This window comes from Leptonychotes weddellii, chromosome 5 (genome assembly GCF_054177405.1).
Source record: "Leptonychotes weddellii isolate Sample4059 chromosome 5, ASM5417740v2, whole genome shotgun sequence".
In the NCBI taxonomy this organism is placed as follows: domain Eukaryota; kingdom Metazoa; phylum Chordata; class Mammalia; order Carnivora; family Phocidae; genus Leptonychotes; species Leptonychotes weddellii.
Window position 1 is genome coordinate 55,712,875 of NC_138373.1, and position 27,541 is coordinate 55,740,415.

The 27,541-nt window shown below is 45.6% G+C and overlaps 2 protein-coding genes and 1 pseudogene across 3 annotated transcripts in view; all 3 read right to left on the reverse strand.

Annotated features, from left to right (window-relative positions):
• Positions 1-4,953, reverse strand: part of GAD2 (glutamate decarboxylase 2) — an 81,656-nt gene extending 76,703 nt beyond the window's left edge. The window contains exons 1-4 of one of the 2 annotated variants that reach the window (XM_081820755.1): positions 3,889-4,953; positions 3,117-3,176; positions 2,771-2,920; positions 1,554-1,787 (exon numbers count right to left, since the gene is read on the reverse strand). In XM_081820755.1, the coding sequence (XP_081676881.1) occupies positions 1,554-1,787; positions 2,771-2,920; positions 3,117-3,176; positions 3,889-3,964 (520 nt within the window). In that variant the 5' untranslated portion in view covers positions 3,965-4,953. The remainder of the gene's footprint in view (positions 1-1,553; positions 1,788-2,770; positions 2,921-3,116; positions 3,177-3,888) is intronic. The other variant, XM_081820756.1, reaches the window with a different exon arrangement.
• A 2,985-nt stretch (positions 4,954-7,938) lies between these two features.
• Positions 7,939-24,950, reverse strand: LOC145721668 (myosin-IIIa-like). The gene is made up of 4 exons (XM_081820770.1): positions 24,778-24,950; positions 17,068-17,108; positions 15,058-15,201; positions 7,939-8,808 (listed from the first exon to the last, which is right to left on the reverse strand). The coding sequence occupies exons 1-4, from the start codon at positions 24,901-24,903 to the stop codon at positions 8,691-8,693; spliced, it is 429 nt and encodes a 142-aa protein (XP_081676896.1). The 5' UTR covers positions 24,904-24,950; the 3' UTR covers positions 7,939-8,690.
• On the reverse strand, positions 20,863-21,774 carry LOC115944758 (protein ARV1 pseudogene; annotated as a pseudogene).
• Positions 24,951-27,541: the final 2,591 nt, after the last annotated feature.

Consider the following 27,541-nt stretch of genomic DNA (forward strand, 5'->3'; position numbering starts at 1 on the left):
TTTCCAGTTTGGTAGCAATAAAAATAATAGGTAGCAACCTACTATTATTACATTTAAATATTAGGTTAGGGGAATGGATCAAACAAAAATGAATTAAAAACACTATTCAGGTTTGCCCCCACAGATACATCAAAAGCTGGAAGAACATCTTTAATGCCTAGTATATACATCATGTGGATTCTCTGTGAACATGATTGAGAATGATAGCTAATAAGCCTTCAAAATTCATATTCCACAGACCAAGTGTGGTCAAAATCACCAAGTTAAACTCCTTTCCCTATGCACCTAGTTTTAAGTCTATAGTCTCACAAAAGTGGATACTAATAATGCAGCAGATCCATTTCCTTAGGCTTCTTCTCTGCATACTTTTCCTCTCTATTGGTATAACGAATGGAAAAACAAAACCAAAAGTAGTAGCTAAAAGTCACACAGCAAACATTCTTAAAATGCTTGTGGTTGATTAGAGCAATATGATAATTCATTAACCAAAGAAATGGCAACATAAAAAATCAAGTTCCTATGGTAATTAATATTCATGTGACATTTTTAGTTGCTAGCGGATCTTTTTTAAGGCTACAAATCAATTTAGATCCACAAGGTCTTCTATCCCTCATGAAATTCATTCATACCTATTTTTATTGCTTTAATGAAGTGTAGTGGATCATGCATCAGCATGATTAGAGACAATGCAGGAAAAGAAGCGGTAATCATGACCTGGGGAGATAAATAGCTGATTTTGTGTAGATAAAATGAAAGCTTACAATGTGCCCAAATAAATGTTACTAATAAATAAATACTATAAATAAATAAATAAACAGCGTATGAAGACAACTGTGAAAAAAAGCAATAGATACAAAATACATTTTAAAATAAGGATATTTCATTCCCCTCCCCCACCCATTTTCTTTATTTTATATTCAGAATGGCTATGAAGCACACACATCCTTGTATATAACACCGCTGAATTGTTAAGCTAGTTTGTATTGTGTTTTCTTTTGTGGACATTTCTTTAAAAAAAGAGAAAACCTGGGGCTAGAATCTGAAGTCCTGGCCATTTGAGACAATGCCAAAATATTATCCCTCTGTTGCAATGATTACATAGGATGGTTTATCCAATGTCTGACCATTCCTATGCCAAAGAAATGACTAGCACTACACTAGTATTGGGCTCTTGTTTGGATCATGCCTTTTGAGGTTTCATTTCCATATTCCCTTCCTTTCTCCATTTTGGGTCACTTCTACTGGCCTCTGCTGACAAATGGTTGCTTCTACATCAGTGGTTAATCTCTGTGGCCAAATACGTGCAGTGTAAAATCTGATGATTTATACTTAATGCGTTTATAATGTTTCTGATATCAACTTCAGAAGCATGACCATTAATAGTAAAGGGTGACTTTGCTTCATATCATTCTAATAATGACTTCTTTTAATTGATGAAAATAACTCTGTTAATTTGAAAATACCAGTAACTCCATAAACAGAAAACATTTTTATATAAAAAATAAAAATTGTAAAAGGAAAAAAGAGCTTTATTATTTTTGACTGGACAATACCTGTTTTAATTGCATACTTTAGAGTCGTTTGGCAATGCATCAAAATTTCCTCCAAATTTTGTGGTTGGTCTGCCAATTCCCAGTTATACTCTTGAAGGAGCTCATTAGGGTAATGGAAATCAATCACTTTGGTTGATCTATCGAAACTTTTCACCACATACTGAAGCAAAATGTCCATAACATCTTGCAGAAATGCCAAAGTGGGCCTTTCTCCATCACACGCTGGCAGCAGGTCTAAAGAATGGAATCAAAATGCCACATTTTAATTTTACTGTGGAAATATCCAGGCAAGATCTTGATTTGGCAATTTTTCTTTGGACTGAGAGATTTTGTGCTTAAAAAAAAATCTGGAAACGCAGAGCATTTTCTTTAAATGGGAGGTATTTTTCAAAGACAAAGGAAAAAGAGAAATTGAGATTTCTTCCCCACCCCAAGTTAATTCTTTGCATTTCAATCCATAAGGTATTGTTTGCTTCCTTTTTTAAAAGGAGTGTGCCTCCATTCATCTGTTTCACCGGGGTCCGTCCTAAATGTTATATCTCAGTAAATCATCTTAAATGATTATGGAAATACGTCACATCGGAATGTTTGAGGAATGCCTTTGGGCAAATCAGGCAAAGTGGAGCATGCAATGTTAGGATCCCTGACCCATTAAGATGGCTCGCTGTTTCCTAAGTCAGTGTGTGTGTGTGTGTGTGTGTGTGTGTGTGCGCGCGCGCGCGCGCGCGCGCGCGCGTTTAGGTGATTGGGTGTGTAAACACAAGGGAGTAAAAACGCCCGCAGGTCTCACGTGAATAGAATAGTTCCCCTGTGAAACTGCAGCTATGAATTACTCTTGCGATCTAAAGACCTAGAAAGTCTCATCAACCAAGTCCCACCCGTTTCAGCGGCCACCAAGAAGCCGACCTCGAGGTCCAGCGCGCGCGGGGACCTCCGCCAACCGCAGACCCGCGGGCGGCACTGGGGCAAGAGAGCCGCGGCCGGAGAGTTCCCTTGGAACGCCCGCGCCCAGCGCTGCGCAGAGGCCGGGTTGGGGCTCAGACGGAAGGGACAGGCCCAGTGTTTCTCGCTTTCAGCTGAAGATTCACGTAAGGTCCGCCTCCGCCCTGCTTCTCCACGACTCGGGTCAGGCCCCTGTCATCGAGTCCCTTCTGGTTGCGGTGGGTGGGACAGTGCGAGGGACAGTGGCTCCCGGGGACCCCACGGGGCGCCTTTACCTGTTGCATGTAGAAACGCATAGTTGACATCCGCTTTGGGGCAGCTGCAAGGCTTCTGATTACAAGCGCAGGCAGCCTTCCGGGAGGTGGCCCGCGGGGGCTCGCTCTCGCCACTCTCCGCCGGCTTCTCGGCGTCTCCGTAGAGCAGGGCTAGGCAAGCACATCGAGAGCGCTGGTCAGCCGCCCGCCGGTCCCAGCTCCCTCGCGCCTGCCCATCCCCGGCCAAGCAACCTCAACTCCGCTGTTGGGGATGAGGAGGTGAGAAGGCCACACTGCCCCCGCGGGACACAGAGGCGACTGACTGGCCGTTTTCGACTCCCTCCCCCGGCACGGGCTGGGCACTCACCGCACAGCTTGTTTCCGATGCCTCCCGTGAACTTCTGGGCCACCTGACACCAGGCTCTCGCTGCAAGAAAAGACAGGTAGGCGTACAGCGAGGCAGAAAGAGAAAGCAGACGACGTGTGAAGTTTCGTTCTACGGGAACAAACGCACTAAACCCGAGGTTCAGAAAGAGGCCGTCCTGGGCTCCGCACAAAGGACAGGTGCAGGAGGGTCACGGGAGCCAGGCGGCCCGGCCCAGCCCAGCCCGACCTTACGTTCCCTGATTTCTTTCCAAGAGCTCAGAGACTCCAGCCCTCTCCACTTGCCTTCCAGGTGCCAGTAGGTTCAGGCAAACTCCCCTTCCTGCCTTGCTCCAGCGAGTTTTCCTAGATACCGAAGCTGTCCATTTTCCTCGCAGCCTCTCCTTCCAGACCAAGAATTCTATCTCTTCCATTTTTTCCCTTTCCCCACAGCCACTCTATCCCTCTACAGGGTCCAGACACCAAGATGGTGGCAGTGCTCCAGGCCCACGGAATTCGGTGTCGAGGAGACGCCTCTGCGTTTGGGGGCTCTCCCAGACTTCATTGAAAAGGGTCTGAGATTCTTTGGGTGTCTTTCCAAGGGATAAGGGCCTGTGAGGTTTTGGTCTCTTGGGCCATCAGGGACCTACAGCGAGAGCAGGGCGAAGTGTCCGAAGTTTCCTGTTGCAGGTGGAAAAACCTCCTTCGTCTTCCTTAGCACTGCAAACCCCATTCCACCCGCAAAGCTCGCCTGCTGCAGGCCCCTGTTCCCCTACCTGTGCCGGGGTTCTCGGGATCCCCGGAGCCATCTTCAGACCCGAAGGACCAAAAGCCGGAGCCTGGAGATGCCATCAGCGCTGCGAGACTGGAGCGGGTCGCCTCCAAGTGCGAACTGTCGGCGAGCTGCCCTCTGCTCGGCTCTGCGCGCGCCTGCGTGCGTGTGTGAGTGTGGCGGGAGGAGGGCACGGCGCGGGGACCGCGCGGCCGTGCGGCAGAGGGTGGGTGTCACACAGCGACAGGAAACGTGCGTGTCTGCGTGTGAATGCGTGTGTGTGTTGGGGTTAGGGCTTAGAGACGTGGCAACTCTCTCGGAAGGCTGAGGTTAAATAGGGAAGGAGACCGAAGGGTCCGCGGAGCAGGGGTATGGGAAAGCGCCGAGCACCCGAACTGCTTTTGAAGGAGAAGGAGTCCAATCCGGATGGATGAGGGGGCGGCGGAGAGAAAAAATGGGAGAGGGAGGATGCGAGGCAGACAGCGCTCACGAGCTGGAGTCAGAGCGTGTGGGTGGGAGGCGTGCAGGGGAGCCCCCGGGGAGCGCTAGCCGCTAGCCCGCAAACAGCCCCGGCGGGCTCGGGTGCGCTGTCCCGAGGGCTAACGCTGCTGACTGCGCGCCGGCTTCAGCTAGGGGTAGACCGGAGAGACCTTGGCGAGGCGGAGCGGGTGGCCGGAACGGGTCTCATACAGGCATCGATTGGCGTATTGTTTGAGGTCTGGCTCCTGCTGCCGGGAAGGCGGCGCGGAAATCGCGCCGCCTTCCTCCAAGACGGTGCTGAGGTCGCTGTGACCTCGAGAGCCCCGGCGGCTGGGCTGGAATCACAAGCGGTTCGTGAGCTTGGGGTGGGGACGGTGGGGGCAGGGCGCCTACGCGCTTAAGGGCTCATTTCAGCTCCTTAGTAGAGCCTGACGCCTTCCTACCGAGCCGCGCGGTGCTCGGGAGCGCGTCATTCCTGTGCTTCGGAGAGCGCGGTCGCTGAACCCACCGTCCAGGATCTGACTGACGGGACTGACGGCTGGGAGAAAGACTGCTGATTGAGAGGCAATTAAAATCCACGCAGGAGCCTATCACCGAGGACCTCGGGCTGGGGAAAAAAATAAAACGAATGGAAACTTCTTGGGGAGGGGGGCGAGGGAGAGCAACTAGAATCAGCAGGCAGGATTGATGGCTCATGGGGGATGGGATCGGGTCATTCAGCGACCTTGGCCCGCGGAGGCGTGGAAGGGTTTGCTGCTTTCGTGTGACCTGAATCGATGTGTGCGTGGGAGGCGTGCACAGAGTTTCCAGCTAAGCAATCTGAGCTTTCCAAATTCAAGGCGGAAAGAAGGCATCGCCTGCTGGGCCCCTCGAGTCAGTAGGCCTCAAATCAATGGTCTCCTCCCCCCCGGACCCTCCCTACCCCCGAGAATCTTCACGATAGCGGGGGGAGGGTGGTGGGGCCGGCGAGATTCACTATTTCTGAGGCCTGGTGGGAAGGGGTTTCTTCTTTTCTGAGAAAGTCAGCATCTCTACTCTCTTACAATATCCTGTACGTTAAAAGCTGTTAAACAAAGGGAACACGCCCTGAGATTTTCGGGCTCCGTTGAGTTCGCGTTGCTTTCCCTTAGTAGCGGAGATCAGCGTCACGTACACCTTGCGGCTCCTGGGCTCTCAGAGAGAGAGGCTGAGAAAGACCCTGGTGGGGAAAGGCTGCGTCCTGCTTCCGCCGCGTGCATTCCCTCGAGCGAGCGTTTTTCATTTCCACTCTGTTCACAAGCCCTCATTTCTTTGCCCTCCTGAATCAAGTCACCAAAGTTGCTGTCAAAGCAGAGACTCACGGATCTTCAGTCTTGGCCACCGCCCGTGGATCCTCGCTTAGGAAGGGCGTCGTGGGGCCTCGGTGGCCGCATCAAGCCCAATTCCTATGTTCCCAAACACGCGGGGGCCTGGTAAAGTCTCTCCACGAAGCTTTGTCTTCTTCCGTGCCCGAGCTGGGAGTCGTGTCGGGGAAGGGCGCTGGCCAAGGTCCTGCCGTAGACTTGGCGCAAAGCCGGCTGCGTCGAGAAGCCTGCATCGGGCTGCGGGCGCTTGGTGGGCACGGACCCAGGCCTCAGTGTAGCCACCTTCTCCGGCGCTCTTGGCTTCAGGTTACAACGCCTGGGTGTGAAGATTTCGTGGTTGGGCCGTCTGCTCGCGGGCAGGGCAGCTCCGCCGCTCTTGCTCCATCAGTACAGATCCGAGTCAGAGAGATCAGTTCTTTGTTTAAATCCACCTCAAATCCTGCTAAATGTTTTGCTTCGACCCAGCAGGATGGGGTTGCAGAACTTTTCTGCAATGAGTAAGTGGTCGAAGACATAAAAATTCTTTAAAACGAGCGTTTAAAACACACTCACAATTCCCCGAAGGAAGAAACAGATTAAAACACAGGGAAGGTAGAAACCACACACCTGGATTTAACATAATAATTTTTTTAAACGCGACTTAAAATCCCACTGTTCAAACTCGATTAAATCCCCGCAGCTCTGGAGTACTTTGAATCTAATGGTGGTATTTACATTTTTTATTTAACACACCCTACTTCTCAGCACTCAGGGATCTGATTTGTCTTTCCTTAATGTGGTCCCTCCCTAGACAGCAATTTGCTTTATAAAGACTTTGATTTGGAAAAAGAGCCCACTCCCCCCCCACTCCTGGGCTTGGCGTAGGAGATAACAAAAGAGCTCAGGGCGGTAATAATTACAGTCATTAGTTCACAAAGGAGGCAGCCACCAAATGGGAAGGGGAGGTGGGCCAGTGCTCTGGGGAAAAGCTTTGGATGCCTCTTCCTCAATAGGGGGAGAGAGAGACCCATGCTCCAGTGGCTGCTCTCCTGGGCGGGTTTCCTGGGTTGACCTATTTCTTGTCTGTGGATTATCCAGAGATCGCATTGCAGGTCTCCCAAAAAAGAATGTCTGCCAAGAGTTTTCCCTTGTGTCTTCCCAGTGTTCAAATGTCGAAGGACAGAAAGAGGGAGATGGAAAGAGAGAAAGAAAAAGGAGAGAAAACAAAGAAATACAAAAGAAAAAAGGGAAATAAAAACACTGAAACCTTTCACCGAGCGTTTGTGATTTCCTTTTCCCGTCCCACTTAAAAAGGGGTGGAGAGTTTAGGGAGGGCACCTACTGCCTCCCAATCCAGCGACGGAAGGCCCGGGGTTGCCAGGAGCCACTTCGGAAGCTTGAAGAAGAGGCCTGGCCGCAATGCGGAGCTCAGCTTTTCCCCCCAGGGGGCCTCCGGGTGGTGGGTGGATGCTTGGTTTGGGGCATGGGGACTCGGGTTCCAGAATCTCTCGCCTCCTTGACAGTGCACCGTGCCCGCAGCGCTGGTTTCACTGGTGCCTGTGCTAGGCCCAGCCTGCAGCCCGTCACAACCGAGCTGTCGGTCCCCAAGAGGTGACCCCGAGCAGAGGCCGCAACGAGAACTCAGGGAAGGAGCAGCGCCTATAGCGCACACTTAAACTCTGAGCTCGGTCCTGCCACAGCGGGAGGTTCCCCCTCGAGCGGGTCTCATTTGTAAAATGAAGAGGTTGTACGTACGAGGCATCTCTGGGGGACCTTTCGGCGTCAACATTTTGGGTTGGAGAGCACCTTACATCTGGTGGGCGAGCGGCTCAACAGACATTCACCCGCCCTCACTCGATCCTCCAAAATCTCCCCGAAGTCTCCTGGCTTCGGGCCGCAGGTGCAACGTACACCACCAGGAGGGACAAGCCCCATCCCAAAACCCTTCTCCCAATTCTGTTGTCCGTGAAATCACCTCGCCGTCCTTCCTGACGCTCTTCAGACAGCGTAGACACAGACGGCGTCAGTTTCACAGAAGAGCTCAACCCAGGTTTTAAAATAAGATACAGTCGACTGAGGAAGGCAAACCTCTGCCCACCCATTGCCCTCCCCTCTCTTAAATACGGCAAAATTCGGAGCCCAGGAGATTGCCTCAAATTTGCAGACTAGGAGAACCTAAAAAACCTGACAGTTTGCTCAGTGGCGGGGCTAGAGGTGTTTGTGCGCGCGCGCAGGGTCGGGGGTGGGGGGATTTGGGAATTTGTCCCGAGGCCATGATTGGGTCGCAAGACCTGGGTATGTTTGGGATGGTTGGAGGCCGGGACTGTTCGCTGGTGGAGACAACAGGCACCGTCGCCCCCCTGCCTGGGCACCTGCACCTGCACAGCTGGACGGGAGGAGTCCAGCCCTAAAGGGGAATATCGGGGGACCAGCCCCGAAAGCCACGGATTTTCCAAGGCACTTTCTTTATTTAATAAGCTCAATAACCACGGGAAGGGAAAGCGCGAGTGTGAGATGAAGTTCATCTTCAAAGCTTCCCACGCCCTCTCCTCTCCTCCCACCCGAGCTTTGTTTTGCTCGGCCCTCGAGTGTTCCGCGGGGCTGGGAGAGCCGTTTCCAAGGAAAAAGAGATCTTTGAAGTCATCCAAAACGAGAGGGGAGGGATCGGCGAGAGCTCAGGCGCAGTCAGGTCCACAGGAGTTGTGAATGAGTGAACAAAGAGATACACAGGGGGCCAGGGATAGGGATGCCCCGACTGGCGGGCTGGTGGGAGTAGAGGGTGCCGGAGCGCGGAGACACGGCGTCCGAAAAGATCTCACTTCTCCGCCTTCGGAGAGGCTGGCCCAGGCACTCGAGGGGCGAGCGCAGCGGGCAGCCCCTGCCAAGGTCAGGGCCGCGGCTTTAGCTTCCTGTGGTGCCAGCGTCCGAGGGTCTCCAGCTTGGCCCCTGCAAAGCCCCGCAGTCTCGCGCACATTCTCATGGGATGGCCCCCAGAACAGCCGGGCTACACCTGCTGCACGAGGCGCTGCCGCTGGGAGGTTTTGCGCAGGAGCCTCCTGTAGTCGTAGGGATTGGCTGCGGAGTCGCTTTCCTCCTGCTCCTGGTTCTCCCCCGCCCAGCACCTGCAGCGAGACCCAGGGCCCGAGAGTGAGCGGCGCCCGCGCCGCCCCGCCCACCCAGTTAGGCGATTCTGCTCCTCCCACCTCCAACCAACTGCAGGCAGTTAAGAGCCACACATTCAAAACATCAGGATAGTGGACAAACGCAGCTGCATAATTTTCTCAGCAGGTTTTAGCACCTTAATTTTTTTTTTTTAACACATTTTGGTCAAGCAGGAAAATTCAAAGTGCCTAAATAGACAACCCTCGTTTTGCATTTTAAAACTGCTCAAATGTTTCTCCGAAGCCCTCCTCCCAAATCTGATCAACCACTGTTAGCTCTGGGCCCTTTCAGCTATTTCAAGGAGGCTGTTGGGCCGCCTTTCCTGAACCTACCGCTGGGAAAGTCTACCAACTTTACCTTTAGATTCTGCAACTTGACTGGGGAAAAAAGATGCTCCCTTATGCAGCCACATAGAAGCATTCATTTACTTATGTGGTACCTACTAAGTATTAGCCATCAGTGTAGGCTAAGGGTGAACAAAAGTCCCTACTCTATGGAGTTTAATCTAGTGTGGGAGAGGACCACTGACAACCTTAATATGCCAGGTGGTGAGAGATGCTATGCAGACAAGTAAAGCGGGCTAATGGGTACGACTGTTGGGGGTGTGTGTGTCTTCCTGTACAAGCAATTTCATTGAGGGTGACCAGGAAAGGCCTCTCTGATAAGGTGACATTTGAAAAGATACCTGAAGGGATGAGGAGGGGAGAGCAGGCAGATCTCTTAGGGAAGAGAGGTCAGTCCAGGATGATGGGTCAACCAGCATTTAGGCCCCAAGACTACAGTATGTGTACTGTGTTCAAGGAACAGCAAGGAGGCCACCGTGGCTTGAATGAAGTAAGCAAGTGGTGGGGGGGATAGCAAGGATTGAGAGCAGGAGGAATGAAGGGATAATGTGGCAGAAAATTGAGTGCTTTGGGACCATGGCAAGGATTTGAATTTTACTTAGACCTAGACAGACAGTGGAGGGATATGAGTGGAGGAATGGTTCATAAAAGGATCTGGCTGCTTGAGTAAGTAAAGTAAGGAGGTCTGTTATGAGATATTGCAATAGTCCCAGCCAGACTGAGTGGCTTGGATGAGGTTTGTAGAAGAGGAAAGAACTGATCAGGTTTTGGTCATACTTGAAGGCAGAACTGAAAGAGTTTGCTGATACATTGGGTGTGGGTTGTGAATGAAAGGAATCAAGAATGTCTCCAAGGTTTTTGGCTTAAACAACTGGAAGGGTGAAGTTGCCATTTAACGAGATGGGGAAGATTATAGGAAGAGTATATTTTTTGGGGATAGGGGGATAAATATTATGGTTTTGGTTTTGTAAAGTTTGAGATATTTATTAGATAGTCAAGAGGAGATAATGAATAGGCAGTTGGATGTATAAATCCCAATCTAGGCTAGAGATTTCAGTTTTGGAATTTTAAGTAGACAGATGATATTTAAGGTCAAGAGAGTATGTGTTGATAAAGCAAAGGACTGGGACACTCCAATGTTAAGAGGTCCATGAAATGAGGAGGTATCAGCAATGGAGAATGAGAAGGAGCAGCCAGCGAGGTAGGAGGCAAATCAAGGGAAGTACTGTCCTGGAGGCCAATGAAGAAAATGATAGGACAATGAAGAAAATGATAGGACAAGATAAGGACTGAGAATAGATCATGGGATATGGCAGAACTGAGGTCATTTGTGACCTTGGTAGGGGCAGTTTCTGTGGCGTGGTGGGGACGGAATCCTAAGTACAGTGGCCCATGAGAGAATGGGAAGCAAGAACATTGAGAAGGAAGGATCACTCTCGTGTAACTCTCTTGCTATCATGAAGAGCAGGAACACGGGGTTTGGAAGGGGGATTGAGTCAAGGGTGTTTTTTATGATGGGTCCAATTGCATCATGTTCACAGATTGTCAGAAATGATGCAGTAAAGAGGACAAACATTCAAGATGCAGAAAAGTGAGGGGATAACTGCAGGACAATGTTCTTGAGCAGAGGGAAGGACCTGGATTCAGTGCACAACAGGAAGGTCTGGCCTCAGGTAGGACAGACAGTCCTCTGTAGTAAACTGAGGGAAGTCTATGGGTAAGTGGTAGATTTGGCGGTGGGAGTATGTGTCTGTTCTCTATATTTTCTCATTAAAACAGGAAAGAAGGTGAAAGCGAGGAGGTTTTGAAGGTTTGAGAGAGAGGAAGGGGTCTTGAAAGAGTGGACTTGGACAGTGGGACAGTGGAATTTTAGGGAAATAAAGTATGACAAAAGAACTCCAAGGGCTCAGGTCTGTGCTCATATAGCTTGAGTAAGATTTGGTTGTGTTTTTGTATAGCCATGTACAGCTGTGTAGGTGCAGGTATGAGGATTGGGCAGAAACTTGGGTTTATGGAATGGATTGGGTAGAAAGTTGAGTTTACCCAGCACTGGGGTTTGCCAATTGATTATAACTGAGGGAGAAAAGGGCAGGGTCATTGAAGGTATACGCAAAGCAGTGAAAATAATAATGAAAGGAGAGGGCTTGACTTTTGCTTGCAGATGAATACGCCCTTATTCTGGTCCATTCTTAATAGGGTATTAAAAAAAAAAGACACCATTGGGAAGGTCTTTAGGGCATTTTGAGCTCAGTGGATACTTGACAGGGAAGGTCTTTGGGTAGCATCATCATGGGCATCTATGGGGCTGGTGATCATTCTCTTCTGATTAACTGACTTGAATTCTCATTACCTATTCAGCTCATTTCTGTTATTATGAGAATACTGAGTATCAACCCTCTGCCAGTTACACCACACATTATCTCTAATTCTAAGGACAGCATGGCAAGACCTGAGGTTCTCCTTAGCCTCGATCTGCAGATGAGGAAACAGACTGGTTCTACTTGATAGAGCAAGTGAGGAGTGGAGTGAGGATTCAAATCCATGTCCACATCACTCAAATCTCATACTTTCCCCATTGTATCCCTTTGTCTCTTTTCTGCTGATGCTTCCTTCACGATTTACCTATCCCCTAACCAAGGCACTCTTGTTCCATTTTATTTTTTTTCCTTACTATCCTCCCTATATCTCCTTGTCATAATTAAAATCTGGCCATGCCTTAAAAACCCCACCTTTCTCAGTATTGCTCAACAGAGAGCCCACTAAGACTCACCTTAGGAGGAGATGAGGGAGACATCAGTTCTGTTATTTTCTAATGACATTCTCTAATTACTACCTGCTACTACTTTTACTCATTTAAAATCCATGAAACACTCAACTTCATCACTGCTGTGGTCCCTGATTCTCAGATCTACTCACACCTTCCTGGGTGACATTAGTACTGGTGTGTATGTGCTAATTTCTGTGCTAAGTTTTAATTCCTGCACATGATATACACACAGGGGTGTATATATAATATGTAAAATATTATCAGAATAATATGTTTACTTATAAATATATAAAACAGTATACTTATATATAATAAGATATATATTTGTCATATAATTTAATGTATATAATAATTATATATATATTCTTTCTGCAATAATATCTTCCAACATACAGTTTGATGCCAAGTTTCTCTAAATGTCCCCAAATGTCTTTTAGAGCTGTTTTTCTGTTTCTTTTGTTTTCTATTTTTTTTATTTATTTATTTATTTATTTATTTATTTATTTATTTATTTTAGAGGTAGAATTCAGTGATTCATCAGTTGCACACAACACCCAGTGCTCATTACATCACCTGTTTTCTATTTAAATCCAGGGTCCCATCAAGGTTTACTTAGGGCATTTGTAGTTTTGACTCTTTAGTCTTCCTTAGCTTAGAAAAATCCCCTCTTGGAGTTACCTTGTTTAGCTTTGTTTGATCGTTTACTTTCTCTCTAGAGTCAAGCTCTTTGGCGATAAGGATGACACTGTGTGCACCGTTGTGTCCTCTCCTTCCTCAAGCACCCAGCACAGGTCTTTGCACGGGGAGGCAATAAAGAGTAGTGGTCCATGTCATTGACTCTAAACTCTAAAAGGTCTGTGTTCGAATTCTGGCTCCCTCACTTCTTATCTAGGTGACTTTGCAGTTATTAAACGTTGTTGACTTAGCCTCCTCATCTATAAAATGGGGCAGTAAGAGGAATTGCTATAAGGATTAAATGGGTGAACAGCATAGCGTCCAACCCAAAGGAAGCACTCAGCCAATGCTAGCTTCTAGCATTCTCATTCTAGTGAATACTAAGTACTCGTCCACAGATACCGCTGGAACCCCAGGCAGTATTTCAGGGATATAATGCTTTTACAGCAGATGTGTGTCTGTGCTTGGGGGAAGGGGAGAAAGAATATACTAGAGAGGATGTAGATTGGGTTGTTAAAATGGGAAACAGGTAAGTCAGTGGAAAGCAATTTGAGCAGGAAGTGAAAAACCTTGGATTTTAGTTCACTAACTCAGTGTGTGACTTGGGGCAAGTCACTTAATCTTTCTGGGCACTTGCTATTTTCCTGTGTAGAACCCTGTGACTAGACTAGAACATCTAAGCTCCACCAATATGTTACAGTTCTTGATCTCAAGATGGGAGAAACACATCTTCTTTTGGAGACAAGGGGTGGAAATCAAGTAGATTCTATAAAAGCAAATAAAGATGAAAAGAGCCACCATCTCTGGAACCTCTCCCCTATGCCACATCTGCTGTTAAGTGCTTCACATACACCATTTCACTTAATCTCTTTGACAATGTAGTGAGGTAGTTATTAGTGAAACCTTTCCAGATGTGGAAACAGGCTCAGAGAGGTCTGGTAACATGAGCAAGGTCCCTCAACTACCAAGTGGCAGAATCAGGATCCAAATCTAAGACTGACTGACTCTAAAACCTCTTCTCTTAACTGCCAGGTCATACTGTATAAGAGACAGTGAGGGCTGTGAGTGCCCGAGGCTGACAGATGTTCACTTAGGATTTTGGAAGAATAGCTTTCTGTTGCCTGTCGTTACTCCCATTTCTTGTATATCAGGTTTCCACTTTATTTTGTGCCTTCAGTTTCAAATAATTCGGGTGCCTGGGTGCCTCAGTTGGTTAAGCGACTGCCTTCGGCTCAGGTCATGATCCTGGAGTCCCGGGATCGAGTCCCACATTGGGCTCCCTGCTCAGCAGAGGGTCTGCTTCTCCCTCTGCCCTCTTCCCTCTCGTGCTCTCTGTCTCTCATTCTTTCTCTCTCAAATAAATAAATAAAATCTTTAAAAAAAAAAACAAACAAATAATTCAAATTCAAAGAATTTGCCCTCAAATTCACAAAGAGTTTTTTTTGGGGAAAAAATTCCCAAAGTAGTAAGTAAGTTACAAATGGTTTAAGATACTTAGTGTCAAACAAAGTTAGTGGAGAACTGAGAAATCAAATCTAAAACATGTATTTTGGGATGCCTGGGTGGCTCAGTCAGTTAAGTGTCCGTCTTCAACTCAGGTCATGATCTCTGGGGTCCTGAGATGGAGCCCCGCATCAGGCTTCCTGCTCAGCAAGGAGTCTGCTTCGCTCTTTCTCTCTCCATCTGCTCCTCCCCACCACTTGTTCTCTCTCTCAAATAAATAAATAAAATCTTTAAAAAATCTCCCCCAAACCCCACATATTTCCATACGAATCTTTCTTCCAGATATTATTTTGGTCTGATGTCATGGATTCTGAGAAATCACACAGCATAACTGAGAAGCCAGTAAGTGTTTAAGATTACATTGGTTAGAACTTAAACACAGATTTTGGATACGGTTTATTGCTTGTAATCAGTATGACCATATAATTTATCATCCAAAGTGAGGTATTTCTTAAATTAAAAAAAAATTTTTTTTAAAGATTTATTTATTTGAGAGAGAGCACGTGCGCACATGCCTGCAAGTCAGGGGAGGGGCAGAGGGAGAGAATCTTGAAGCAGATTTCCAGCTGAGCCCCGAGCCCGCCATGGGGGAGGGGGTGGTGGGCATGGGGGAGGGGCTTGATATCACAACCCATGAGATCATGACCTCAGCCGAAATCAAGAGCCACCCAGGTGCCCCCAAAGTGAGTTACTTTTAAAAGAGGGTGCTATTAACAAGGACACCATGAAAACAGGTATGAAACTGGGTTGTCTGAATACCCTACCATAATCCCTGAGTTTACTTTTAAACAACACATCATCTTAAGAGGCATTAGTCGGTGAGAATATTTTGTTATAGTCCAAACACAGTGACAGTGCTTTAGAAATGGAACTGGGAGTAAAATGTGGAAAATGCTGTTGTTTAGGAGGGAGCTTATTACCTTTCGTTAGCATTAAAACATTGATGCTGGTGTTCTCCCTGTTGTCTTCCTTCTCTCAAGCTAGAGTTATGTTCCTTTGGTCCAGAAAGACTGGGCAAAAATTCCTTATAATAGAAATCTTCCAGGTCTAATAATTTTCCCCGACTGTAAATAAACACATAAACACATCATAGTTTCAATCTACTTTACTCAAACTTATAGGATACTGGCTTTCTTCCTTTACCTTGTATAATTTAAAAGTAATACCTACATGTCAATAGAAACAAGAGGAGTCTTGGAATGCATAAAACAGTATACACCGTAAGTTAAAAAGAAAAACAAAACCCTCATCTCTCACCTTTATGAGAACATTAGCTGCTGGAGCAGTTTTTCCTGACTTCATCTCATACACCGAGGCACAAAACTAGTAGAGCTGGTGATTACAAAGTTCCCGTCTGGCCGGTCTAGGACAGGGTTTACACTGACGCTTGGGCCATATGAGAAAAACTTTATGTGCCAACACCTAGCATTTTCCGATTTTCTCAGCCATCCGTTAAGTACACTGCTGCACACAATGTTTCATGATCTTACCTTACTTCCTTCATAGGTTACCTTCTGTTGTCTCCTTACGGTTGGCCTTTAGTGGGCTAATTTCTGTGCTAAGTTAAAACTTAATTCCTGCGGGGCGCCTGGGTGGCTCAGTCGTTAAGCGTCTGCCTTCGGCTCAGGTCATGATCCCAGGGTCCTGGGATCGAGCCCTACATCGGGCTCCCTGCTCCGCGGGAAGTCTGCTTCTCCCTCTCCCACTCCCCCTGCTTGTGTTCCCTCTCTCGCTGTGTCTCTCTCTGTCAAATAAATAAATAAAATCTTAAAAAAAAAAACAACTTAATTCCTGCACATGATATACACACAGGGGTGTGTCTGTGACCATCTTAATTCTTGGACTTACTCACACTCGTTCTGGTTCCTGCGGTGCTCAGTACCTGTACTGTGATGGGACTTCATATGAGGTAAACAGAGGTCTGGAAGACGACCAAGTGTTACAGTGTTTCTGGGGAAAAGTGCTTTTTGAGTTACAGATACCAATTTACAAATGAACTTTCAGAATGCCACTGATACGTAAGTCAAGAGCTCAGTGAGACTGGTGCTTAACAGAAGAACCCTTGATTGTTATTAGCACTCTCTGGAAGTCAGTTAATTGCAATAGTGGTATAACGTTAAAATAGGCAAGTATTGGTGGGCTGAAATGTTCCAGGAAAAGGGGAATAGTGTGAGCCTAAGTTGCCACACCTACAGGCTACACAAACCTTATTTCCTGACAAACCCATAAACATTGTAAGGAGTGAGATTTAGCACGTGTTGAAGAACAAAAAACAAAGGAGTTTGGGGAAAGAAAGTTCATGGACACAAGTGTGTTCAAATTGTCTGACCAAAAGCATATCAATGGACAAAGAAAAGCAAATTCTGTACTGGGACAATACAATTCATTCATAAACTATTTGAGTTCTTAATGTATGCTTCATACTATGCTAGCTCAATATATTTCTTTTTTTTTTTTAAAGATTTATTTATTTGAGAGACCGAGAATGAGAGAGAGAGAGAGAGTACATGAGAGCGGGGAGGGTTAGAGGGAGAAGCAGGCTCCTCGCCGAGTAGGGAGCCCGATGCGGGACTCGATCCAGGGACTCCAGGATCATGACCTGAGCCGAAGGCAGTCGCTTAACCAACTGAGCCACCCAGGCGCCCCTAGCTCAATATATTTCTAATAGGTAAGATGATCTTCTAAATTACATATAAAGCATATATTTATAACATAAATAAATGTATTGGGAGGATGCTACTTTCCAAATCTATCCACATAAAATAGATGATTTTTTTAAAAAGGTGATTTTCAATCATAATTTGAACATTTGGAATCATATTTATATAATTTATTTATATATATTTATTTATATAAATATATATATTTATATAATTATTATTTATATAATTATATTCAGATGACACTGAAATCTAGAAATAATAATTTACCTATCTTTCCTTGGTCTTCGTTTTTCTTCTTGGATTGACTTCTAAAGGGAACAGAAAAAATTTAAAAATCAATATAATATTATGATTAAAATAATGTAATTGATTAATAGAAAATAATTGATATATTTACTATAATCTTAATATATAAATACATTTGTTCCTATAAAGCTAACTTAGAAATAAGCAAGCGGATAGAATGTTTTAAAAATCTAATGAAATATAATTCACTCAAAATTTGCTAATCATGAATTTGTGATTATTTTTTTACCAGGCCTGGACTATAATTAATCTTTGCATTCCATGCCAAAAAAAAAAAGAGTTAACCACATAGTGAGCAGTATACACAAGATCTACCTACAAATGGGAAAACATATGTCAGAATTCCTGGAAAACCTGTCTCTCTATCACACATGCAGCTGTGAGTTAGGCAGGTTGATTAGGCTGCTTTGATGTCTCGCTTATATGTCATCATTGTCTGCTGGCAAAGCAGATGGGTGGACAGCGAAGGCAGGTGCAACAGTCCACAAAAGAATAGAAGTGTGACTTCATTAACCTATAGGAGCCCATTTATGGCATAAAAGTAACAGCATAGATGATATATGTGTTCATTTGCAAATTCTTCCTCCAGTTGAGAACTTGATGTATCAAGGCACAAATCAGAATACGTGAGTCTGGATTTAATTAGATACTTTTTAATCAATGCTTCAATCTGAACACTAAGGAAATGGTACTTCATTTTACCTTACATACAAAGCAGTATCACCTTTTGTATTGTAACACTAGTAATGTGTTTCACTATGTGTGCTGGTGCAAGGTATTTGGACTCCCCTATTTACATGCTGCAAGAGCCTGTCTGTCTTTTAGGCTGAGAGAACAAATTGCACACTCACCTTGAACAAGCTAAGGATACTGTAATCATGGGAACTCTAATGCAGATATCAAGCTGCTCCATAAAAATGCAAGACAATAAAAATGGCAACTAACAATGGTTTGTAAATATTGAAGGTTGCCCCCAGTATTTTTAGGCATGCTAAATCATCTTTTCTCATGATTTATCATTTGTAATACACTAAAATGTCAGATGAGTCAAATGGTTCATAGTTTCATCTCTTCTTGGTTGGTATTTTAGTGGGTAGAGGAGGGAGAAGGGAATGTTAAAGGTATCAAGTCTGGGAGTGGATCATTCAAAAAGTAACCAGGTAAGGGGCAGGACACCAAATACATTCCTGTCCTCCTTCCTATTTCCTATTACATTCTTGATCCAATGCCCTGGGCCAGGAGGTGCTCACAAATAATCATGTTGCCGCCATAGGTACAAAGGCCCCTAACAGCCTAGTGAATGATCCCTGCACCCCAGGTGGTGTTTGTTGTGGTTGTTGTTTTAATATGACAGAGGTCCTGCCTCCTTGATCCATTATCTGAAAAAAATGTCTCTTGTTCTTGGTAACCATTTTCTATAATCCAAAGTTATGTTTAAATGATGGCGTTCTGTTGAGTGACGGAGATCCCCTTTACACCACCATGAATCAAATAACCTTCTGCCCTTAAATTCTGGCACCACGAATCAAATAACCTTCTGCCTTTTCTTCGGGATCAACATTTCCCTCTGGGAGGCGGTGTATATAATTTGGTTCTCAGTTACAGGAATTCTTAGAAGAGTGAATACTGTCCAGGCTTATGCTTATTTCACTCTTGCCTGTGCCAGAATATTCTAGTGAACTATCACTCGATAATATATCTTTCCAAAAATTATTTAAGGGGGTTTATCATGGAAGCAATTACACAAGCAAAGTAATAAAGTGGAAGTTGTAAATAAGGAACAAAGAGGGCAAAAGTGTAGGATGGAGCCTTATGTCTGTCCCTCAGTGTCCTGGCAGCTGGGGCCAAAAGGGATGCACGAAACTGCATTCTTCATCATGAAGACGGAAGCATATTGTCCCTCAAGGGAGAGGATTTAATACAATACTAATCTTATCACCTGGGACTTAATATTAGTGACATTTATTTAAAATAAACAATGTTTTCAGCGATAGTTCTGAAATGACAAATCACTAACTTGAAATTTGAAATGAAAAGAAAGAAGCAAATGTCTAGTGGCAGTTTCTTGTAGAATTAAAGAAGAGAGAGCAAGAAGGAGATAAAGATGGTATAAGGAGGAGATGTTCTGGGGCGGGTATTTCTTGAGGAGGTCTTTGGAAGAGGGAGGCCTTTGCTCAGAGAACTCTGAAGAATCTCTTCCTCAGTCAGCTACACTACAACCTGTCCCCAGAACTTTAAAATTCATATCTGTTACATTATGGTGGACACAATCTTACATTCCTATGGAAATGCATGAACACTTTATTTGCTTAGACGGCTTCACAAGGATGAAGGAGGAGCCAAAACATAGAAGAAGAAAAAAAACCACATCACAAGTGGCCAAACTACCTACTCCTCTTACTTACCTACCAGTTTAGGGAAGGTACTGGAGAAAATAATAAAACTGGAAGGTCCTTTGAAGTGATTGTGTTTAGTTAGTCAGTTTTGGAGGAAACTGTGGACTGCACAGCTGAGTACCAGAGTGGGCATCCCACACCGAAGCAATGGGCTGTGTGTGCTCAGCTCAGGTCCTCCTTAGGCTCCTGAGGCACGCTTCTTAGGCTCAGCTCGCTCTGATTTTGGACACAAAAATAGCAACGTTTCAGGAGCACCTGGGTGGCTCATTTGGTTAAGCATCGACTCTTGATTTCGGCTCAGGTCATGATCTCAGGGTCCAGAGAGCGAGCCCCGTGTGGGGCTCCTCGCTCGTGGGGAGTATGCTTCCCTCTCTCTCTCTCCCTCCCTCTGCCCCTCCCCCTGCTCACCCTCACTCCCTCTCTCTCTCTAAAATAAATAAATCTTTAACAAAATAGCAACGTTTCCTAGATGTAAGAGATTAAGAGCATCACATCATAGAAGACAGCTGGTATTGGTTTCAGGTGCTCAGAATGACCATGGAAAGAAGGGACATCCAAGCAGAAACAAGAACTACAGGAACAGGGGAAGCACCTGGGCGCAGAGCTGTTTGTGTGGGGAGGGGCAGGGGCCTCACCCCCCCCCACCGCGTCCCCACCCCAGCTCAGCAGCCCCGCCGGCGGGGTGGGGTGGGGGGGTACTGCACCGCAACAGAGGGGCTGTAACAGCTAGCGAGTCCCTGCCTTCGCTCAGCTCTAGTCTGGAGGGAAGAGTCAGGCAGGAGGAGAGAACACATACATTTCCTCATCTCTGAAGAAAATGAAGCAGGGCCAGGCGAATACAGAGAGATGGGGCACTACCTCGTAAATCTAAATAAATACAACCATTTTTCCTCAGTGGCCTTGGGTCATCAAGAAAAGGTTTACAGTGTGTAGTATATTTTAGAAAGAGTTTCATGAAAACCATTTAAAATTACAGAAAGTGGTTTTTTTTTTGATACACAGATCTTTTATTATGTATGAATCATGAGTTCATGTTCCTCTTTCAACTCAAATGCTTTAGCGGAAGTTGCCTATAATGCATAAAAATCTTCACTTGTTTCATACCTCATTCCCTATAGCAACATTCCCTGTGTCTGTGGGTATCGCTATGTGGTCTGGTTGTTTCTTAATGAGGAGGGGGGTGAGACGTAGCAGTTTTGGGGGGTTTCTAATAACATAACCATTGCTTTCTTTTTTCAGGAACTGTATCCAAATCCTTGCTTCACTTTGCTGAACAGAAGTGAGGTGCTTGGTTTGTGTTTTAGTCTTCTCTTTTTTGGATGCCGCTGGTCATGCCACAGATAATAAAGAATACAACTCTTCAAAAGTCTTGAGATTTATAGATGCACAACACTTCCTATATCCCATTCCATCCTCTGGAAGAAGTAGACCATGGTGCTCTCTATCAGTAAGCCACTCAAGATGGCCAAAAGGAGAGCTTTCTGTTGATCTTCAGGGTCACTCTAATTGCCTGAACATTTGATGTAAGGACAAATACTGTAATGAGTCTGAGGCAGAGGAGTGTGTCATCATGTTCCCAAATGACAGCTGGAAGCAGCAAGAGTTTTCCATAGCTAGATCATAATAATGTTTTCAACAGGAAGTTGAGTTTCTTTGTTTTCCTGCTGTCATCGGTCATTCTACTCACAGGAAAGTAAAAAATGCCAATAAAAAAGCGCAGTTTGTTCTAGAGAAGCAATTACAAACATGCTGGAGACATCCCACTCCTTGGTATATCTGATTAAGTCATCAGGGTCAGTGTTCCGGTTTGAACCTTGAAGCCGCCACCACCTCAGGAATGCTACACAAAGCAAACAAAATGTGCAGAGTTGTCCCTGAATGTTTATTTTAGTACTGAAAAGAAGATGCCTGTAAGGCCTTGGCTTTGCATAAAATCGCATTAATCAAGATGATAACAGGATCATACCTGATATGTCTGTCTACAGGCTTTAAGGCAGGATTTGCAGATGGTTATCTCCAGCACTCCAAGGTTATGGGCTCCATACAATTCCTCGGCCCCCTGGTCACATCAGATGCACCTGTCCTGGCAGGCAGCCAAGGCAGTCGTGGGAGTAGCTACCACCCCCTCCGTGTCCCGCTCGGCCAGCCGTAGCCCGCCCCACCCACTGGTGCCCACTTCCAAGCTACTACAGCCGAGCCGAAATTCCAGAAAGTGTTTTCCTGGTTAAAGGACGTGGGTCCCCTCAGAGCTATAGATTCCACTATGCGTCATGCCCCAAATTTGGGTAAGGGCCAGATAAATATGAACACATGGGATGTTGTCGCTTATACTGATATCTTGGGTTTCTGTGCTTTATTTTTCACAGAAGCCACAGATTTCAAGACTTAGGGTTATAAAAAGGATTCCAGTCGCTGATAGTTTAAGAGGTATTAAACCCTTTATGTTCATTTAAAAAAGAATAATACAACGGCAAAGTCAACTTCTTGAGGGCAGGGACTCATTTGTGAGGCTCAGGATCTGCTGCACGATTCCTGCTGAGCGGGTGGTGGTCAGTAACAGACACGCACCTTATTTCAAGCTCTTATAAATTCTCATATCAAGAGTGGCATCTGTCGTTGAAGCCCTCATGGTCAATGGTCATTCGGCTGCAGTTAATAAAGGTCACTGAGCATCCTTTACCACTTATATTCAGAGTTAAGAGGGAATGTCTGGTAATTTCTAATCTTGTTCTCTGCTCTTCTTTCTATTTAACCACATAAAAAAATGTCAGGCTTATGTGCTTCCTTTTGGGGTGGGCAGAAAAAAGTCTGTTATCAAGATTTTTTAAAGTAATAGTCAAATGGAGCTATCTGGACTTTTCGCTTCCTTGATTTACTTCTAATTGTATTTCGCTCACATTGCACTGTGCTCGTTTGTACCACAAATATTTATTGCACGCCGACTATGTGTCAAGCTAAATGCAACAGGCAAACTCCTTGACCTCGTGAAAACCACGTTGGTCACTTTTTGGCGGGACACAGCGTGGTGACATGGAAGCATGGACCACTTAGGGAGGACACAGGAAGAGCTCCTTCAGGATTTGGGAGTATCAGGAAGTCTTCCTGAAGAAAAAGACATCGAGGATGGGGGTATTTTGTCCCCACAAGGTGAGAATAGAAAAAGGAAGTGGTTTCTAGGCGGAGGACAGAGCATATAGGGACAAATGCCTATGGACAATGTGAAGACCAGGTATAGCCTAATGAGAGGAAATGGCTGGAGAGGAGAGAAAAAGGGGTGAATGAATGTCAGGAGCTGAGGTTGGAAAGGTAAGCAAGGCCCTCATGTTAACCAGCCCTTCTATCATAGGACACTAGGAAGTCATTACAAGGTTTTCCATCAGAGGGGTAGAGCGACCAGATGTTAATTTTAGAAACACAACTCCAACTATAGTGTGAAAGACGTATTAACAAGAAGGGGAGCAAAACAAGAGAACAGTAAGAGGGGGGATAGATGCAGAAATATCAACTGGGAATGCTGGCCTGGAGGAAGCTGTGAGCATATGGTGTGGAGAGAAACAGAAATTCAGGAGATATTTAAGAGGTAGGTTTTTGGATATGGAAGATAAGAAAGGGGGAGAAGTCAGGATAATATTCTGATTACTGGTTGTGAAAAGAGCCAGTCATTCATTCACAAGGCCTGCATGTCACGCATTTCTATTTATATGAAATGTTCAGAACAGGCAAATAGAAAATAGATGAGTGGTTGCCTGGGGCTGGAGGGAGGGGATGGGGGATGACTGCTAATGGGTCTGGAGTTTCTTTTTGGGGTGATGGAAATGTTCTAAAATTGATTATGGTGATGGTTGCACAACTCTGAATATAATGAAAACCATTTAATTGTATATTTTGGGTGTGTGAATTGTATGGTATGTGACATATCTCAACAAAGCTGTGTGTGTGTGTGAGTGTGTGTGGATGGATGTCTGTGCACATCCATGTGCAGTATGTGAAACAAACACTAGCCAGTTTGGGATCTGAATGTGGAGAGAGATCTAGCCAGAGGTAAAGATTTGGGAATCAGTAGTAACTGAAGAAATGAGAGGAGAAGAGAGTCCAAGATTGAACATGAGGCAACACCAAGGTGAAGAGGAGCCTTCCAAAGATACTGGAGAGAAACCCCCAGAGAGAGGGGAGGACTAAGAGGCTGTTTGACTTGGAAGTCAAGCGGGAGCTCCATTTTCTGCCAAGAAGTGGGGGAAAATTCCAACAGATGGGAAGCACTCTCTGGGGGCAGAGAATCCTTGCTCTCTCCCTTTGGCAGTGGGAGTGGAAGAGGGAATAAGCATTATAGAGGGAAGGACCAGCAGGTGCAAAGGACTAAGGAACGTGAGAGAAAGGCCCTGTCTGGCAGGGTTTCAGGCAGTTAGTGGTGGGTCGTGGATATGGGGGCTGGAGAGGGGGCCGAAGAGCAGTCCCAGGGCCAATGGGGAGGGCCTCTGCAGTGTCTGGACTTCCTGCTGAAGGAACTGCTGAGCTCTCAGAGGAATCATCAAGGGAGGAACCCACTCACAAGATGGTCTAGAGAAACACTCTGGTAGGGGCTGGAGACGCCATGATAGGAAGCTTGGAATATCCTAGGTGAGGAATGATGATGGTCTGAAGTAGAGTGCTGCCCGTGGGTCAGAGGCAGGGCATGAATAGGAGTGAGCCTTGGCCAGGAGAAGCCATGCTTTAGGGGACAGATTGGATGTCAGGAATGAGAGAGAGGGCAAGGTCCAGGATGACTCCCAGGTTCTTGGTCTGGGTCCCACCAGTGGATGACGGTGGCATTCATGGAGAGGAAGGGCAGGCTTGCACACAGGGAGTAAGCTGCACAGTCAGAAGACCTGAGTGTAGCTAATAAGCCTGGCAGCTCTGGAGTGCTTATTGGGTCTGAGTCCTGACTAGTGAGAGGACACCACCTTAAGGGCTATTCATAGGATTAGATGTCATAGTGTGCATGAACACCCCTCCCTCTAGGCCTGGAATTTAAAAGGTGCTCAAGTAAATGTCTCCTTCTTCATCTTTCCCTTCCTTCTTTTCCTTAAACTCGCCCTTTGACCCGAGTCCCTCCCCTGTTATGATGTATTTCTCTTTCTGGGTTGGTATTTGCATCTTAGCTCTATTAATGCACCAGCAGAGAAGACTGCTGGAGGACAGGGGGTTTACAGGACTGTGGGGGAGGCTTGGACCAGGAGGAAGAGGGGTGTTAGTGGATGCTATGGCTCCCATCTGATAGTAAGAGTGAGCCACTTACATGTAGCAGATAATAGTATGTGGAGTCCTCAGGGTTATTTAATGTTTTGGGTTTCCGGGGCCGTCTTGGGGGTCTCAATATTTTTGGTTCTTCTTCTTTAGAGATACCTACAAGAAAGGTGATCATAAACAAGTATTCAATTACAAAGACTACTATCAAGCAAGGTCTTCCTTTTGGGGGTAAATAAGAAATTATATACATACAGCAGGGGTTCAAGATGGGAGAAAGAGGAAAGACCTTTGGCCCCCCAACCAGCCCTTATCATATTCCTCATCACACGTTCCTTCTGATTGTTTGGTGGTCTGGGGCTTTGAGAGCTAAGGGAAAGAAAAGCAGGGCAAGAAAAGAAATGCATAGTTTGGTAATGTGGAATAGCATACAGAAGTTCAGAGGATGATGGGGAGAGGAGTCAAAGCTACCAGAAAATCCTTAAAAAGGGGTATTATGCCAAACATTTAAAGAAGAGTTAATATCTATTCTTCTCAAACTATTCCAAAACATAGAAAAGGAAGGAAAACTTCCACATTCATTCTATGAGGCCAGCATTACCCTGATAGCAAAACCAGATAAAGACATCACAAGTAAAAAGAACTACAGGCCAGTATCTCTGATGAACATAGACGCAAAAATACTCAACAAAATACTAGCAAACAGAATCCAACAATACATTTAAAAAATCATTCACCAAGATCAACCCAAGTATTTATTCCTGGGTTGCAAAGGTGGTTCAATATTCACAAATCAATCAACAAGATACATCACATTAATAAAAGAAAGGATAAGAGCCATATGATCATTTCAATAGATACAGAAAGAACATTTGACAAAGTATAACATGTATTCATGATAAAAACCCTCAACAAAGTAGGTTTAGAGGGACATACCTCAACATAATAAAGGCCATTTATGAAAAACCCACAGCTAACATCATCCTCAATGGGGGAAAAACTGAGAGCTTTTCCCCTAAGGTCAGGAACAAGAGAGGGATGTCCACTGTCACCACTCTTACTCAGCATAGCACTGGAAGTCCTAGCCTCAGCAATCAGACAACAAAAAGAAATAGAAGGCATCCAAATTGGCAAGGAAGAAGTAAAACCTTCATTACTTGCAGGTGACATGATACTCTATATAGAAAACCTGAAAGACTCCACCAAAAACTAGAACTGAAAAATGAATTCAGTAAAGTCACAGGATACAAAATTAATGTACAGAAATCTATACACCAATAATGAAGCAGCAGAAAGAGAAATTAATAGGTATCAATCCCATGTACACCTGCACCAAAAACAATAAGATACCTAAGAATAAACCTAACCAAAGAGGTAAAAGACTTGTACTCCGGAAATTATGAAACACTGATGAAAGAAATCGAAGATGGCACAAAGAAATGGAAAGACACAGATGACTCACGGATGGAAGAACAAATACTGTTAAAATGTCTATACTACCCAAAGCAATCTATATGTTTAATGCAATCCCTATCAAATTACCAATAGCACTTTTCACAGAACTAGAACAAACAATCCTAAAATTTGTATGGAACCACAAAAGACCCTGAACAGCCAAAGCAACATTGAAAAAGAAAAGCAAAGCTGGAGGCATCACAATTCTGGCCTTTATGTTATATTACAAAGCTGTTGTAATCAAAACAGTATGGTATGGGCACAAAAATAGACACACAGATCAATGGAACAGAATAGAAAACCTAGAAATGGAGGGGGAAGGAAAGATGGCGGAGGAGTAGGGGACCCTATTTCAACTGGTCCCCGGAATTGAGCTGGATATTTACCAGACCACTCTGAGCACCCACAAAACCAGCCTGAGATGTAAGAAGATCTGGATCTCTACAAACAGAATATCGTAGGCAGTTGGTTTTGAGGTACGAAGCGGAGAGCCGTGATTCTGTGGGCAGATATCGGAGGATAAATGGCAGCGGGAGGGTGCCTGGATGTGGGGATCCTACAACGCCGGTGAGTGACAGCCTTGTATGCTGTGGACGGGGCACAGACTTGCAGACTGGTAGCGGCAGGGAAAGGACTCTAGGGCAGCCCCCAGGGCAGAAACCCGGAGCGGCGGGGTCGCGCATGTGAACTGGGAGCGGCTGGTGGTTTTAGAAGCACAAAGGGCAGAGACATGCTCCGACCTGGAGGCAGGACTGGGGGCGCTGCGGAGGGGCGCACAACCCAGGATGCTGCAGTTTATAGCAGCACGGACAGAAACGGAGACGGTGTGGCCTGGAGAGCTCACTGAAGAACAGACTGTGGTCTCTCTGCTTTGAGGCAGAGGGTTGGAAATGGTCTCTTCTGCTCTGACTTGCGGAAGAGATGCAGAAAGCCGCCAGGGAAAGCCGCCAGAGAACAAAAGCCCCAAAAACTGATTCCTGCTGAGCCCATCCCCTGCCACAGTGGGGCAGGGCAATTCCGCCCAAACAGGGTTGCCTGAGTAACAACACGACAGGCCCCTCCTGCCGAAGACAGGCTGGGAAAACAAGAGGCCAGCAACCCTAAGGTCCCAAGAAAACAGGTGCATCTTGCTTGGTTTCTGGTCAATAATTTGGACTCTATACATTCCTTCAACCACCCATCAACAGAATGACTAGGAGGAGGAACCCCCAAAATAGAAAAGACTCAGAGATTATGACTTATGCTGCAGATTTACAAATGGGTGCAGATATAACCAAGATGTCGGAGATGGATTTCAGGCTAGCAATTGTGAAGACAATGGCTAGAATGGAGAAATCAATTAATGGCAACATAGAGTCTCT

Excerpts from the sequence above, each read along its gene's own strand:
- LOC145721668 (XM_081820770.1), bottom strand. The coding sequence starts at position 24,903 with ATGATCACCTTTCTTGTAGGTATCTCTAAAGAAGAAGAACCAAAAATA. Across the intron at positions 17,109-24,777 it reads CATACTATTATCTGCTACAT|AAGTCAATCCAAGAAGAAAA; the intron begins GTAAGTGGCTCA and ends TGTTCCCTTTAG. Across the intron at positions 15,202-17,067 it reads CGAAGACCAAGGAAAGATAG|TCGGGGAAAATTATTAGACC; the intron begins GTAAATTATTAT and ends GTTTATTTACAG.